The 17,901-nt window shown below is 32.4% G+C and overlaps 1 protein-coding gene across 2 annotated transcripts in view; it reads right to left on the bottom strand.

The window, feature by feature from the left end:
* sls (sallimus) overlaps window positions 1-17,901 on the bottom strand; it is a 131,115-nt gene that overhangs the window by 65,011 nt on the left and 48,203 nt on the right. For both annotated transcript variants that reach the window (XM_065504065.1, XM_065504064.1), the window contains exons 14-18: window positions 7,196-12,016; window positions 5,689-6,927; window positions 5,143-5,210; window positions 2,383-2,686; window positions 1,948-2,022 (exon numbers count right to left, since the gene is read on the bottom strand). In XM_065504065.1, coding sequence (XP_065360137.1) covers window positions 1,948-2,022; window positions 2,383-2,686; window positions 5,143-5,210; window positions 5,689-6,927; window positions 7,196-12,016 — 6,507 coding nt within the window. The remainder of the gene's footprint in view (window positions 1-1,947; window positions 2,023-2,382; window positions 2,687-5,142; window positions 5,211-5,688; window positions 6,928-7,195; window positions 12,017-17,901) is intronic.

The raw sequence follows: 17,901 nt of genomic DNA, 5'->3' as shown, positions 1-17,901 counted from the left end.
TTTAAATATTAATTGTTATAGAAACAAAATTAGTTGATAATATAGGAAAGGCTATACAAATTTCAAATTCAAAATTGACGGGTTATGGTTTAGTGAATGCGAATTCAGAAGTGATAATCAATGGTACTATTTGTTTATTGCAATGGTACTTTTTGAATATTTTATAATAATTTTAGGCACACATGATTTTAAATGAATTTGAATTCACAAAAGATGACTTTAGTGGTAACTTTCTTTTGCATTTTCTATAATAATGGACCCAGAAATATGAAATTAGACATTTACAATTAGATTCACAAAGGGAGACTTAATAGTACTATTTCATTCCTCTAATTGGGGTGGCGAAGCGCACCGGGTCTGCTAGTAGAGCATAAAAATACACACAATTCATTCAGTTTCTTGATGTTGTTGTGGATATTTTATTTTTTACCCAAAAGAGCACACAAATTAAATGCCTCTTTTTGCCTACCAATGCATTAGATTATGATATTAGAGATTGAATAAAAAGAAAGTCAGTGTATAATAAAATTCAATCACTCCGACAACTTCTAGTAGTCATTTTCAATATGCAAGTTGATCTATTTGAAACTTGGACTTGGATAGGGATTTGATAAGAGGCGCTACAGTGAGCCAAACTTTAATACATCGTGAGTGATCGGCTCTCTATGCCTAAGTTTTTGATATTATATCATTACAAAAATAAATTGTTTGAATACTTCAACATATAAATGCCTAAGTAAATAAAAACTTGATACAGAAACATAACCGGAAAACAACTTACAAATATCTGCATGAAAAATTACTAGGTTTTCAAATAAATTTTCAGTGTTGTTCATTACAAAAGTTCCAGTCCAGTTTCTAAATCTGACCCTAAATCTATAAACAAAGTTTCTTAAACTTTTGATTTAATTCCGAAGCTTACACACATATTTTCCATCATAAGAGTAAATTGTAATAATAATTATGTAGTTTTATAATGAAATTTGTTTGTCTGTTTTCAATTAATAATAATTTAATAAAAAGCTCTTAATATTATATTAAAATTGAAAATTAAATACATAAATACAAGAAAATATTAATAAGGAATGTTAATAACACACAAAAATAAAAGCCAGGTTGAAGGTTCTAAAACTCCTTTACTTTTTTTTGTTTAAAAAAAGGCCAATTCAATTCAAATTAATAGCTGCAAATCTACCATACAAATTCTCAGGATTTAGTAAATTTTCTGTTGATTGAACCAATTATTATACAAAAATTAGTAAAAGTTAATAAAAAAAAAAAAAATTTGAAAAAAACCAATCAATTCTCTATCTAAAAATACTGAAAAATAAAAATTTATATTAATATTTGTAATAAATGGCGTATACTTATGGAGGAAATTTTGCTAAATTGAGATTAAACTTTAATTTACAAAGTTTTACTAACTGAAAGCTACAGAGCTTTAGAACATTTTCCAAATTAAAGGGACTACAGCTTTAAGTGGAAATGGAATACAGGGGTACAAGTTACTATACATCATTAAAAAAAAACAAAGGGATATACAGATATATATATATTGTTTGTTTGTACAGAAAAAATAATTAAAGAAATTTTGTTTAATTTACACAAAAACTTGGACAATAAATTAAAACAGTACAGTTTTGAAAACGAACGTTTTTAAATAACTTTTGTTTTGACAGCAAAAAAAAAATGAGGGACACAAGAGTGTACACAAAAAATTAAGAGAGAAGACACAGAGAGATAGAGAGAGAAAAGACATTTTGAAGTATTTTGAGTTTATATATTAAAACACATATACACATATAAAGGGATACACATTGATTAAATATTATAAATCGGTTTGAAAATAAATGAATATCTAGACAAATCTGAAACCCTTTAAAGTTGGTTTAACAAGAGTTAAAGATTTGCTAAATATTTGTGTAAATTGTGTCAAAGAATACATACCTTTAAGAGCCTTTTGCATTTCTTCCATATGAGTCACCCATTCCGGTTTGCGGTAATCCTTAGTACCAACAATGCCTAAAGTTGCGTTAGATTTTCAAGAAAAAATTTCATAAAAAATGCAGAAAATTAGTTTCAAATTTTTTTTATAACAAATTTCTAAAAAAAGTGTTTAAATATTTTTTAATAAATAGAAAAGTATTTCAAGTATATTCCTTAACATGTAATCAGTGTAAAATATTTGTGTTATATATTTCTAAGTATTTTTTCAAGGTAAGGGATTTTATATACAAGGATTTTAGGGAATAAAAGGTTTAAAAAAATTCTTTGCTGAAAATGCTGTAAATAAATCATTATCATTATAATTAAAATTATTAAAACTAAATGATAAACCTGTAAAAAGTAATAAAGAAATATAGTCATTATTAAAGTAAATACCTTCAACCGAAAACAGAGCTGTTGTCACTGCTATACCCAATGGATTGTAAGCCTCAAAACTAATTGTACCCACATCATCGGGATATACGTTATTGATGACCAGCACGGATGTGCCATCTTCGAAATTTTCGATTTGATATTCTTCGGAAGCAAAGATTTCTTCGCCATCGCGTAACCATTTAACCTTTGGCTTCGGTTTGCCAATAACTTTGACTTCCAGTTTCGGTAATTCACCCTCTTTGGGTTCGATTTTTTCAGGTAGTTTCTTAACTATTTTCGGTGCTTGTTCGTCGATCGAGCTTGTCTGAAAATTTTAAAAAGAAATCTAGTTTAAATTGTGAAATTTTAAAAGTAAAAATTTGTTTGGTCCCTGTTAAAAACTGTCATATATGGAAGTGTCAAAAGCTAAAAAGCCTAACTCCACTTTTCGAAAATTTCTAAATTTTTTTATATTACACTGTGTTAATTTTTAAGTCATGGAAATATAACCATATACGGACAAAAAAAGAATCGTGTCTCCCAGTTTTGCCCAAAGTCATGCACTTTTTTTTAATGGGCCCCCATAGTTTTGTGGCCTCAGTGTAATTTTTGCAAAAAAGTGATTATTTTCTCAGCCTCATATCTTGCAAACTAATCGGAAATTTGATTTACTCTCTGAGACAAAGTTGTAGCCCTTGTCATAAAGGACAAAAATTGTGAACGTAAACAATCAAAAAAACTTCATCTTCAAATAAAAAACCGCAAAAAATTTAAATTTTTTTACCTTTTTTCCTTTGTTCAGGTCCTTAGGTAGCAAACCGTACAAAATTCAAGGAAACAATCAACTATAAAAATGTACCTAAGATCTCAATAAACAACTTTCTAGAACATATGAACTTCCTAGGAATGATTCTTAACACCGTTTAGTTAGGTCAATATAAGTAAGTAAGAAACAAGTAAGAGAGCTATATTCGGCTGTGCCGAATCTTATATACCCTTCAACAAATTATACTTTAAAACAAGTAAGAAAGTATGGTCGGTCAAGCCCGACCATATAATACCCTACACTAAGTAAAAGAGCAAAAACATTTTTCTTTTAAAATTTCAATAATTTATATTTTTGAGTGATTTTCGGAAGTGGGTTTTATATGGGGGCTATGACCAGTTATGGACTGATCACCATTAAATTAGGTCGTGTGATTTATGTCTATATGAAAGTTTATTATGTTGAATTTTGTGTATTTACCAACATTTTTAAGCGATTTATGCACGTTAAAGTGATTTTCGGAAGCGGGTCTATATGGGAGCTATAACTAATTATGGACCGATCGTAACAAAATTTGGTGACATGAATTTTGTATATATAAAACTTATTTGGAGCGCAATTTGTGGAGATACATTTATAAATTAAACATTTATGACCGATAAAGTCCAATTTCGGAAGGACATTTGTATGGGGGCTAGGTGATATGATGGACCGATTTCAGCCATTTTCAATAGGCTTGGTCCTTGGGCCGAAAAAATAATATGTACCAAATTTGATCGAAATATCTTCAAAATTGCGACCTGTACTCTGCGAACAAGGTTTACATGGACAGCCAGTCAGCCAACCAGACGGACGGACGGACATCATTTAATCGACTCAGAAAGTGATTCTAAGTCGATCGGTATACTTTGGGGTTAGACTAAAATTTTTTAGCGTTACAAACATCTGCACAAACGCATAATACCCTCCCCACTATGGTGGTGTAGGGTATAATAAAAATTTTAAATATTTTTAGGTAAAAAAATTAATTTTTTTTCCAAACTTGTTTTTTAATTTATTTAAAAAAAAAATTTCGAATTTTTTTTTGAAATTTTTTAAAGTTTAAATTTAATTTTTTTTTTTTAATATTTAGCGAAAAAAAATTTTTTTTTCGAATTGTTTTTATTAAATTGAAAAAAAAAATTTGTTTTAAATTTAAAATTTTTTTTATAATATTTAACGATAATATTTCCTGAAAAAAGAAATTCGGGTTAAAAAATATTTTTTCCGATTTTGACCCATTGTAGGTCCAACTTACTTATGGTCATATATACATACGTCGTTGCAAAGGTCTTTGAAATATCTATCATTAGATATCAATATTGTCTATATTAATGACTTAGTAATCCAGATATTGGTAAAAAATAGGTAAAAAATCGAGGTTGTCCTGGTTTTTTCCTTATATCTCTGCCATTTGTGGACTGATTTTTTTAAATAGCAACCGAGCCGGAAGAATTCCGGAGATATTGATGTATGAATCGTGTATGTAAATTATTTAGGGGCTTCGGAAAGTTGATTTCAACAGACAGACAGACGGACATGGCTTAATAGACTCCGCTATCTATAAGGATCCAGAATATATATACTTTATAGGATCGGAAAATTAAATTGTGGAAATTACAAACGGAATGACAAACTTATATAAACCCTTCTCACAAAGGTGAAGGGTATTAAAACTAAAGGAATTAACTGTTTTGGGCCATAAACTATTAAATTATTATAAACTAAAGCATACTTTTAGGCAGTTTTAAAAGATAAATTATTTCTAAATTTATTTTGAATTTTTTTTTGCGAATTTGATCTTGAAGATGAAGTTGTTTTGATTTTATATGTTTACAATTTTTGTTCTTTATGATTTTAATAATAGAGCAATTAGTTAACTTGTAGGTTAAGTTGAACCGATCTTAACTTAACAAGTTAATCAATTTATTTTGTGACATTCAAAATTTGAGTGTTTCATTAATGTTTATAGTTACCTTATCCAGAAGATCTTCTTCCGAAGCTGAGAGTCCAGTGATTTCAGAATCGGGGATATATTCAAATGCTGGAAATGACACATACAAATTTTATTAATAAAACAATATCACTAGAAGTCTAAAAACAAAACAAAAATTAAAACATGCTATAAAACTAACTACTAACTAGAACTAATAAAAACTATTCAACTAAAAGACATAGATAGACATTATTTTAAGATATACCAGACGAAGGTGGGACAAAACTGGTTGGAATTTAGAAGATAAAAACCATGCTTTTTATATCTCACTAAAATGTTTAAGTAGAAAAACCTAAGTAAAGTTAGTATATGAAAATTGTAATTGTAGAGGATTGTGTTATTAGGGTAGTTGGGGTTGAAAGGTTTTGTTCAGTATTGTTTAGTTTCTATAGAATTGTTGGAGTTTTATTTTAGTGTAGTGGCAGTGTGTTACTTGGTAGAGTGCATTTTGTAAGACATAAAAATCAAGATTTTTATAAATTTGAGATTTTTGTTGGCCAGAGCATTTGAATTTGTATGAATGTACCTTGTATGTTGACAGTTGTCTTTGTGACAGTTTCACCAATTTTATTTGTGGCCACACATTTGTATTCGCCATCGTTTTCGGGGAAAACTTCGGTTATTTGCAATTGGCAATTGCCCTCAGCATCTTGTACTATAACTGTTTCTTTGTTCTCGACAATCTTTTCATTGTTGTGATACCATTCCACCTTGGGTATGGGTTTTCCCACCACCTTACAGTTGAGCTCTAAGGGCTCACCGTCCATAACCTCAACGGGTTCGATAAGTTCTTCCACAAAACGTGGTGATTCAAAGACTTCAGCTTCCTCTTGAGGAGCATCTTCCAGGAGATGCACAGTAGCTGTTGAGGTTACCGAACCACCAACGTTTTCGGCACGACAGGTATAGGGACCAGTGTATTTCTTCTCAAAGTTGGCTATAAGCAAAGTGGATTTGTTAGCCTTTGAGACTATGCGACATTCGGTGGAGCTCTTAATGGGTTCATTGTGCACAAACCATTGGAACGATGATAAAGGTTCAGATTCTACTATGGCTTCGAGGAGGGCAACTTCATTTTCGCCGAAATATTGGGGATGCAAGGGCTTAATGAAGCGAGGTGGTTGGATTTCTTTGTATTGTTGATCATCGGTAACCATGACGGAGCCGGAGGACTTGGCCTCACCCACCTTGTTTTTGACTGCAATCTCATATTTGCCAGTACGCTTGCGCGTCATATTAACAATCTTAATCATGGTTGTGGTCTCTGTCGTTTCGATGGTAATGTCTTCGTTAATTTCTACTTCACGACCATTGCGTAACCATTTAATTTCTGGTCTGGGTAGACCATCATATTTGGCCTCGAACAATAAAGTACCGCCATGAGGTATAACCAAGGCATTTAGAGGTGTGACGGTAGGGGCCTTTAACAATTCCTTGGGTTGGCTTTCATCAACGCGACTCAAGATATTGGCATTGCCAATGGCACGACCAAATTGATTTTGAGCTTGTACCGAATAGGTAATTGCCTCATTTGGAGTTGGATTAATAACTTCCAAAGCCACATCACCGGTCTCTTCGTTGTAGAACATTTGTACAGTTTCACTGGGTATGATCTCTTCGACGCCGTGATACCATTTAACCTGGGGCATGGGTTTGCCAGTAACTTGGCAAGTAACATGGACCTTAAGACGTTCGGGTTGTTTTTCCTCAATGAATTCGATTTTTAAGGGCTTGGTGAATTGTGGTGCAATACCCTGTTCTTTTTCTAAATGTACATAATAATAGTGTTTGAATAGTAAATTAGAACATAAAATAAAAATGGACTATTTATACAAGTAGTTTATAATACAACCTACAGGATTTTTAAATACGTTTAAAGGAGTTTAGGAATATTTACAAGATAAACCATGAATCAAGCTAAACTAATTTTAGTTTACAACTAGTGCGTGAAAATTGAAAATTTATCAATGAAATCCATAACAAAACTTTGAAATTCCACGCACTAATTGTCCAAAATATTTAACTAAACTTACCTAGGGCAATGTTGGTGCGTGTAATCGCTACACCAGCCTCGTTCTTAGCTTCACATGTATAAATTCCCACATCACTTGGTGTAACTTTGGCAATTTTCAATTGAGCCACATGTTCCACCACATTGAGTTCGTATTTCTCTGATGCAAACAGTAACATATCATTGAAGTACCAATTGATTTCAGGGAATGGTATACCTTCGACTTTGCACTCCAGAACCGTAGGTTCTTCGGGTACACACATACGTGGTCGTAACTTTTCAGTGATACGTGGTGGTTTGACTTCCTTCTTTTTCTTTTTGATAATCTTGCGTGTTTGCTCGATTACCTCAGAAGTAGTGGTTTCCTCGTGCTGTCTTATGGGTTCCTCTTCAATATACTCTTCGTCGGCCACCTTATCTAAACCTTCTTGGACACGTTTTTGTGTTATCAATTCCAATTCAGGTAAGGGTTGGCTGTCGTCCATAATGATGCGACGTCTGTCTTTCTTGACAATATTTGAGGTAACCTTCATTTCGACATTACGCTTGACTTCATCCACATCAACTTCAATCAGTTGTTCGGTGGTTATGTATTGAGGTCTGGTATCTTCGGGTTTCTTATTGAGTAGTATGGTCTTTTGTGAGACTTCTTGGGATATTTCTTCCTCTTGTACGATTTCTTCAGCATCAATAACAGTGGCTTCCAGCACTTGTGGCTGTTCTTCGAATGATACAGCCTTGAGGCTCTTTGTACGCTTCTTATGAGCCTTTTGTTTGGATGCTGGTACATCTTCAGTGTGCACTAACTCTTCCTCGGGTTCTACTTGCTCGGAAATAGCCACTTCTTTTACATCCTCAATGGGTATTTCCTCGACTTGATCTTCTTCGGCAATAGGCTCAGCAAATGGCTCTGCAATTTCCTCGGAAACTTCATCGACAGATGGAGTGCCCTTTTGTAACTTGGGCTTCTTCTTCTTTTTGGGTTTTTCCTTAATGGGTTTCTCTTCGTCGACCACAGGAACAGGTTCAATCTCGAATTCTTTTTCTTCAGAAGGTTGTTTTTCTTCAGGTTTGAATTCGGGAGCCGGTACAGCCTTTTGTGGCTTCAGTGGTTCTTCTTTCGGTTTGGCTGGTATGGGTTTCAATACTACTTCTTCTGGTTGCTCCTCAGCCAAGGGACGACGCTTGCCAGTTGGCCATTGTTTTTCTTCAATGGGCTGCTCAACAGGCTTCTTCTTTTCTCCTCGTTTCCAGGGTACTTGAGGTTGAGGCTCCTCAACTTTAGGTTCTCTTTCTAGTTCAATATGTTCAGCTGTTTCCAGTTCAACTGGCTCGACATCTGGAATTTCGGGTAGATCTTTGTGTTTGGGTTTCTTCACCTTTTTGACCTTCTTTTGTTCTTCAATCACAACTTCATCTTCAAGTTTTTCAACGTGTTGCAAAACAACTTCTTCAAGTTTTTGTTCTTCGGGTTTAGGAGTACCACGTTTAATAGGTTTGAGACGTACTTCTTCAATGGTTTCCTCTTGAGGTAATTGTTTGATGGGCTTTCTAGTTGGCTTAAGTTTAACTTCTTCCACTTTCTCTTCAACAGGTTGAGGCTGAGGTTTAGGTTTGGCCACAACTTCGGGTTGTTTTGGAGTTTCTTCCTCCTTAACAATATCTTCTGGTACAGGCTCTTCGTGTGGAACTTCTTCGAATTCTTCGACTTCTTCCTCTTCAGGTTCCTGTAAGGGTTCTTCTTCATCTTGTTGTACTGGCTTCTTCTTGGGTTTCTTCTTCTTGGTACGTTTAACAGTAACATCTTCCTCGACCTCTTCAACAAATGTGATTTTTTCTGGTTGTTCAAACTCTTCAATTTCAGCTTCTGCGGGTTGTACTGTCTCTTCCTGTACAACTGGCTTCTTTCTTGGTTTCAGTTGAACTTGTTCAATCTTTTCTTCTTGAGGTTTGGCAAATTGCTTTCTTGGTACTGGTTTAAGTTGCACCTGTTCTGGCTTTTCTGGCTCTTGAGGTAGTATTTTCTTGACGCGCTTTGGTTCTTCCGGTTTCTCAGGTTCAACTTCTTCAATTTCTTCCTGTGGAATGTCTTCTATGGGCTCAGTCTCATCTTCAACAATTTCTTCTTCCTCAGTTGCTGGTTTTGTTTTGGGTTTCTTTACCTTTTTCTTTTTAATTACTTTTGTGGTTTCCTTCACTTCTTCTTCTTCCTCTTCTTCTACAGGTACAATTTCCTCTTCTTCAACAACTTCTTCGGGTTCTGGTTGAGGTTCTTCTACTGGTTTCTTTGGCTTCTTCTTGCCTCGTTGCCACATAACTGGTTGAGGTTCTTCAACTTGTTCTTCCTTGGGTGCTTCAGGCAAAACATCTACAACTTCCTCGAAAGCCTTCTCAGGTTGATCCTGAATCAATTCTTCAACCTGTTGTGGAACAGGTTTCTTCTTTTTGCCTCTTTCCCAAGCAACTGGTTGAGGTTGTTCGGGTACTTGTTCTTCAGGTTGTTCGGGCAAGGTATCGACCACCTCTTCGTAAGCCTTTTCGGGCTGTTCTACAACTTCCTGTGTCTTCACAGCGGGTGTACGTTTAAATGGTTTCAATTGTATTTCTTCTGGTTTGGGCTTTTCCTTTGGTTTTGGTCGTGGTGTTGGTTTCAATTGAACTTGTTCCATCTTTTCTTCCTTTTGTTGTGGCATTACTTTAGGAATGATCTTCTTTTTGACTTCTTCGACTCTCTGTTCTTCAACAACCAATTGTTCTTCGACTTGAGTAACTTCGGTAGTTTGTGCAATTTGAGTTACTTCCTCTTGAACTTGTTCAGTCTTCTTCTTTCCACGCTCCCACAACACAGGCTGTTGTTCTGGTTGTTGTGGTTTAGGTTCTTCTGGTAATTCATCGACAACTTCTTCATAGGATTTTGATGGTTGTGCCTCCAATGGTGTTTCTTGGACTTTAGTGGGTTTCTTCTTTCCACGTTCCCACAAAACAGGTTGGGGCGTTTTAACAGGTTTATCTTGTGGTTCTTCCTGCAACTCATCTACAGCTTCCTCATAAGCCTTCTGAGGTTGTTCTTCCTGTTTGGTGATGGGTTTTTTCTTACCTCTTTCCCACATAACAGGTTGCAATTCTTCTAATTGTTGAGGTTTGGTTTCTTCCTCCAAAGTATCTACAGCTTCTTCGTATACTTTTGTAGGTTGTTCCTCAACAGTTTTAACTTGTTGGGTACGCTTGAGTGTTGTGACTTGCAATTCTTCCTTTTGTACTTGTTTTGGTTTTTGACGTGGTGTGGGTTTCAAAACCACCTGTTCTACTCTTTCCTCCTGTTTGGGAGCAGGTATTACACGCTTCTGGCTAATCTTTTTAGTTTCTTCGACAACACTGGTCTCTTCAGAGATTTGTTGAGTTTGTTGTATGTCGATAACTTGCTGTTGTTGAACTAAAGTTTGCTTCTTACCACGTTCCCACATGACTGGCACAGGTTCTTCTGGCTTATGAACGGGTGTTGGTTCAATGAGTTCATCATGCACTTCCTCGTAGGCTTTGGGTTTAACTTGTTCAGTGGGTTGAGGTTGAGGCTTTTCAACATATTGCTCCTGTTGTTGAGGCTTCTGCCTGCCACGGTCCCACATCACTGGCTGTGGTTGGGTCATCGAAAATTCTTCGGTATCCTGGCGTTCTTGAATGTGCAGCATTTGAGTATCTTCTACTTGCACAAATTGTTGAGGTTGTCTGGAATGACGCCAATTCAAGGCTTGTTGCTCCTTCATCAGTCTATGAGCTTCCAATTTCTCACGTTCTTGTATACTGAGCATATTAATATCCTCAGTGGTAATATACTGTTGTCTGTGTATATCATCAACTTCAACATATTGCTGCATATCAGCCCGTTTGATGACCTTCTGTATGGAACCTTTAGAGCTTTCATCTACGAGCATGACTACTGTATCTTCAGTGGCCGTTTGAGTTTCTTCTGTTATAATCTCTTGAGCTTCAAGATGACGTAGTTCAACCTCTTCGATTTTGAACTTTTCTATTTCTTTGTGTACATGTTGTACCTTCTTCAAATGTTGACGCATTTCTTTCCAAGGTATAGCGTCTTCTTTCTTTTGACTCAATAACTTTTCCATTTGTTCGGTCATTTCCATAATCTCTATGCTTTCCATACTCTTCAAACGTTGAATTTCACGATCACGTTGCACCTGTTCTTGTGTTGCCTGTTGAGGCTCTTGCTGGTCGGTGGCAATGGGCATCTCCAATGGCCTTAGGTATACTTCATCTAAGTCATATTTATTCAATTGCTGTTGTACCTTTTCAACTTGTTTTAGTTTTTCACGCATGGTAATCCAAGGAATGGCTTCCTTTTCGGTTTTACCCTGGATAATCTTTTCGAGAGTGAAACCAATGCTTTCCAAGCCTTGATCACGTTGACTCTTGATGGATTTGAGGACAACCTTGGCGGCTTCCATTTTCGGTATTACCTTCTTTTCGATGGGTGCCGGTTTAAGATTAATCGTTTCCTCTGTCCAAGATTTAACGGGTTCGGGTTTGAAACCGGGGAAGAAGGGTTGTTTGTCCAATGAACGACCACGTCTGGGACGTGTTGACTTACGCCAGGGCACAATATTGGATTGTGGTTGCAGTGATTTACTGCGTGGTTTCGTTTTCTTTGTACGCGAACGTCCCTCATGTGGTACTTGACCGTTTGCATTCAGATACTGGCCGTACTGTGGTGGATGTGGCTGTAGGTGATTGGGCGATTCGGGAGAGCTATCCTCCTTGCCAGAGGAGGAGGTTTCATCTTCGACGGAATCAATTGTTTGCAACTGATAGGCCGAGATACGACGTTCTATAAAATGGTTGAAATTTATATGAAATATCAAGTTAAAATTAAGCGGTAATTGTAGTGCTTAAGAGTTTTTAAAGAGTATTAAAGTCTTTGTCCGATGCCATGAGATTTGGATGATTGTTTTTATTATAAAAAGTAGAAATAATACTTACTCATTTCATATTGGTTACATGTTGAAAATCTTACATTATCACAGCTTTTTTTTTGGGATTTCTGATAAGAGTTTGGAATTAAGGATTATTTACAATAGTTTAACTTGAAAATTTCAATCAAATCAGCACGGAAGATGCCTAACGTTCTGAAGGCCCAGTTGAGGTCTCTACACTCGAAACAATCGAAAAAAATCACGATTTGGTGTTGGCCGATAGGTGATAGAAAGTGCAAGAGATTGTGGAAGCCATGAGTATCTCACATGGCTCAGTGGTTTCAACTTTGAATAACCACTTGGGTATGAGAAAGCATTCCGTAGAGTTTGCTAACAATCGGGTGCACACATGTGTAGTTTCCATGGCAAATATCTATGAATTAGGCTATGAATTGCTCCCTCTTGCGCCCTATTCTCTAGATTTAGCCCCGAGTGGCAATTTATTGTTTCCAAACCTAAATAAATGTCTCGGCGGAAAGATTATCTCAAAAAAAATATATATTTCGATGAGCTCGACAAATCTTATTTTTTGGAAGGGTTACAAAAATTGGAGAAACATTGGACAAAGCGCATAGAGCTCAAAGGAGACTATATTGAAAAATATTTTTTTTTTTATCTTAAAACCTGTGTTTTATTCAAAAAGGCCCAACCTTACAAAATCACAGCTACGGTTAAATTATGAGAGATTCAGGAAACATTTCTTTTTGGCATTTATTCTCATTTATATCCTTAATAAAATCGTAAAGAGCAATTCTAAAGTCTTTAATATTTGTTTAACCAAATTTTAAAGAGATTGCAATTGGAGTTTTTAATTACGATTTTGTGATGACTTATGAAATAATTAGTCTTTAATAACGAATGTTTTTTGAGAAACCTTTGAAAGCCAATACAGCACGGTTTAATTTTATCCGATTTGACTAAAATTTTCAGTATCACAATAATTCAATCCACTTTGTCCTAAATTCGCTAAACCAGTAAAAAACAACCCTAGTTGGTTTTGACTTACCTCAAGCTACAATTTAATCGTTTATTTCAAAAACCAGACAAGCAACAAAAACTCTAAAATAAGTTATTGGGCGAATACTGTTTTGTATAGAATTAATGCAAAAATAATTAATTACTGCCCCCTATGAAGAAAGGTCGAAAAATCCTTGTTTAGTGCAGAAAAAAGTCAAGTGACAGCTCGTTTTTTCATAAATGTTGTAGGTCTCAATAAATGTGAAAAAATTAAAAGCTTTACAAGCTCTAAAACCAAAATATTCAACATTTTCTCAATGTTAAAATTCAAAATCGATTATTGTAAAATATATTGATTTGAAACATCTTTCATAAGATTATTTCATTTATTGTTTAATTAAGAGGAACAAGTTGAATAAAATCTGTCATAAGTTTTATTCAATTTTGTGAAACTACCGGCTCAAGGCGTATAAGAGATATAATCACTCGAAATTTAATCGTTTATTTCAAAAACCAGTCAAGCAACAAAAAATCCAAAATTGAGTTATAGAACGATTACTGTTTTGTTTAATGTGAAACAAATTAAAACTTGCCCCTTATTATTGTATGGCAAAGCCAAGAAATCCGTGTTGAGTACAGAAAAAAGTCAAGTGACAGCACTTAATTGGTTTTATACTAGGTAATACTAGGCCTTAATCTATTTTTTGTTGATGTTGTAAGTCTCAATAAATGTAAAATAAAAATAAAATATTTACAAGCTCTAAAACCCTACTTTGTTGGATATGAAGAGTTTTATGGGAATTTTTTTCAATGGCCTACAACGGAAGCATAATGCACTGTAAACCGAGTGTATGATGATGAATAGTTATTTCAGAACAAATATGAAAATGATGCTAAACTCTTTAAAAAGTTAATTTGTCATTTTAATTTTGAAGTTCCTAATAAAATTGGAATATTTGGTGTGAAATTTACAATATTAATGGTTGTTTGTTTCAGAAACCAGTTAAGTGCAAACTTTGTATTATTTTTATACCCTTCACCTTTGTGAGTAATTTCTACAATATAATTTTCCGACCCTATAAAGTATATATATATTCTGGTTCCTTATAGATAGCGGAGTCGATTAAGCCATACCCGTATGTCTGTCTGTTGAATCAACGATTCATACATCAATATCTCCGGAATTCTTCCGGCTCGGTTGCTATCGAGAAAATCGGTCAACAAATGGCTGAGATATAAGGAAAAAACTAGGACAACCTCGATTTTTGACCTATATCTGAATTACTAAATCATTAAGACCGTAAGTAGGACCTACAATGGGTCAAAATCGGAAAAAATATTTTTTAACCCGATATTTTTTTTAACAAATATTAAAAAAAAAATTAAAATTTACAAAAAAAAAAATTTTAAAAAACAATTCCAAAATTTTTTTTTTCAAAAAATTAAAAAAAAACGTTGGAAAAAAATAAATTTTGTTTACCTAAAAATATTTAAAATTTTTTATTTTGAAGCAGTGTTTAAAAAACTAGACTACAAGTAGCAGTAGCAACGAAAAAACACAAGTAGTCTAGTTCAAAAATTAATAAAAACGCGGAGTCAATAATTACTACTACTACTGCTACCTTCACATTTTGGTAGCAGTAGTTGTAGTAGTACTAATAAAAGAAAAATTTAAAAGTAGCAGAGTAATTTATTTTCTATTGCTACCTTAAAAAAGAAAAAGTTTTGATGTAGCAGTCATTAGTTTTTTATTAATTCTGCTACTTTTAAAATTTAGTAGTAATAGAAGTAGCAGTTGTAGTAGTAGAAGAAGTAGCAGTTAAGTAGCAGCTAAGTAGCAGTTGAGGTAGCAATAAAATAAGTCAAAAATAAAAATCTTCAGCCAAATAATTATATTATGTGTTGTTGTTGTGAATGTATATTTGTGTATGTTGGTCGTGTTGTAAACAAAAGTTCGGTTTTTTTGTTATACACACAGAAAACACGATCTTTCTGTTAGCAACACGAACATCTGAGACGAATAAAAACGAATAATTCTTTCAAACTCTCTCAAAACAAAAACAGCACACAGTGTTTAATTCTGTCAATTTTGGTGTTATGACTGAAGATTTTCTTTTTTGACTACTTTTATTGCTACCTTAACTGCTGCATCAACTGCTACTTTACTGCTACCTTAAAAAATAAAACTCGATATAGAGCAGTAGCAATGATTTGTATTTTTATGCTACTACTCCATTTTCAATTCATGTTTTATTACTACTGCTCTGTTAAGAGTTTTATATTTTGAAGGTAGCAGTAGTTTTAAAAAAACAAGAAAACGAAAAAAGACAAATGCTACTGCTACCGCTACATACACTTTTCTGAAGCAGTAGTTGTAGCAACAGTTAAACATTTGTTAGTTATCGTAGCTTTTTAAACACGGTTTTGAAGTATAATTTGGTGAAGGGTATATACGATTCGGCACAGCCGAGTATAGCTCTCTAACTTGTTTAACTATGTATATGTTAGCATAGATAAAACAAGTTTTATGTTTATCAAATTGTTACACAAATTGATAAACATAAAACTTGTTTCCTTTATTAGGAAAAGATATGAATTTTATAAAAATTAATTTTAGGTTTGATTTACTCAAAATCAATAATTTGTGGCTTAACTGGTTTTTGAAATAAACGATTCAATTAAATTCTACAAATTAAAAATATTTATGCAATAAAAATAAATCGATTTTTTTTATTAAAATCCAACCCATTGTGCATATGATTAAAACGAAAATTAATAGTTTATATTATAATCTAAAGGCAACAAGCTGTCTAAAAATGAAAATTTTGAATGTCCAATAAAAATATTTTCTATCTTATAGACATAATTAACTCAAATTCTTGAATATTTTAGAGGGCCAAAAAAAATATCGTTTATTTAATGCAATAAAAAACAATAAAAAAAAAATTTATTTATAAAAACACTTTATTTGCCATAATTTACACTGAAAGAAAAAATACAAAGATAAATAGCTAAAGGTTTTGTTGGCAAACATGTTTGATTAACGAAAAAACAATGTATTATTAATGAATACAAATGAAACAAAAATAGATTGTAAATATTTATGACAAAAATAAAATGAAATACATACATGCATCAAAATGTCTTGGGTGTCAAAAAGACAAATATTATATAATTTCAGCCAAAAAATTATAAAAAAAAATATAGAAAATAAATTGAAAAACACATTTTTATGTACCCTAATTTTGTCAAAGGTGTCTTATTATGTGTACAATATACATAAATGTACTATATACTTTAGACATATGAATGTACCTACATATATGTATGTATATAATATAAATATGTATGTTTTCTTTCAATGTTGTATAAATATGTTTTTATTTCAAATATTTTTTTTTTAAATTATTTTTTGCATACTAATACCGAACAAATATTAAAATTAATTTTGTCTGACAAGTTGTTATGTTTATGAATGTTTTCAGTCAATTATAGAATTAAAAAAAAAATATATTGAAATATATTTCTTTAATTTAATGTATATATACATATGAATGTATTATGTAGATTTCTTATTTTGTATTTATCTGAAATTTATATGGTTTATTAAATGAAAATATAGCAAAAAATATTTTCATAATTATTCATAATTATAATAGTGATGATGCAGATACTGAGCCATTGCGTACATTGTCTTATGAGAGGGCTTTACCTTGTAAAATATGAAATTTATTTTTACATACAAATCTGTCCCCCCACACAATTCTCCTGCAAGATTTTTTAAAAAAAACACTCATATTTACAAACAAACATATGTATAGAAAAGATTTTTAATTTGCTTTAATATAATAAATCGTGTCCCAGATCTTTGTAATGATTTTTGATGATTTTATTCTTGAAGGCTGAAGAAATTGTTTGTTACGTTTATTGACCTTGATCATTAGCCTCTGAACGAACGTAAATTGTATTTGGATTAGTTGGCCGGTATTTTGAAAATTTTAATGATCAATGTCATTTCATTTTCCACAATATTAAGATAATTGCTATAATAAATCGTATGGAAAATTGAAATAAATAATAAAAATAGTGTGTGTTTTCTATTTGTATAAATTGGATTTTTTTAATTAAATTATTTGTTTAAATTAAAGACATTAGTTTTGTTATTTATTTACACGAAATTATTTAAATAAATTTATATTTTGAAATTTTTTTTGGATAATTTGTTTTTTAATTCATAATCTTTTTAGATTTTATTATAAATATGTAATTTTAAAGAAAATCAAAAAAAATCTAACTTTGAATATTCGAAAATTATCAAAACTTTTGTTTTTGTAATAAAAATCACATAATTGTACGAATTCTTAACATTTTAAAGAAAAATCAGTTTTCGAAATTAAAAATTCTCAAGAAAAATTGAAAATGCTCATATTTTTTTAACTAATTTTAATTTAGTATGCCAATTTCATAGTTTTTGGCTTGTTCGAAAAATTCGAACTTAATTTCGAATTTTCAAAAATTATCAAATTATAATTAAAAACATTTTTTTGTTAAAATAACATAATTTTAATAAATTCTAAATATGTATTTTAATGAAAAAGTTATGTTCGAAAAATTCAAATTTAATTTCGAATTTTCAAAAATAATCGAATTATAATTAAAAACTTGATATTGTTATTAAAATAACATAATTCTAATGAATTCTGAATATTTTAACGAAAAATTTATATTCGAAAATTTTTGAAAAAAATTCAAACTTTATTTCGAATTCTCAAAAATGATCAAA

Source organism: Calliphora vicina, chromosome 3, assembly GCF_958450345.1.
Source record: "Calliphora vicina chromosome 3, idCalVici1.1, whole genome shotgun sequence".
Classification (NCBI taxonomy): domain Eukaryota; kingdom Metazoa; phylum Arthropoda; class Insecta; order Diptera; family Calliphoridae; genus Calliphora; species Calliphora vicina.
Note: the sequence above shows the minus strand (reverse complement) of the source record. Positions and strands in the feature narration are given on the sequence as shown.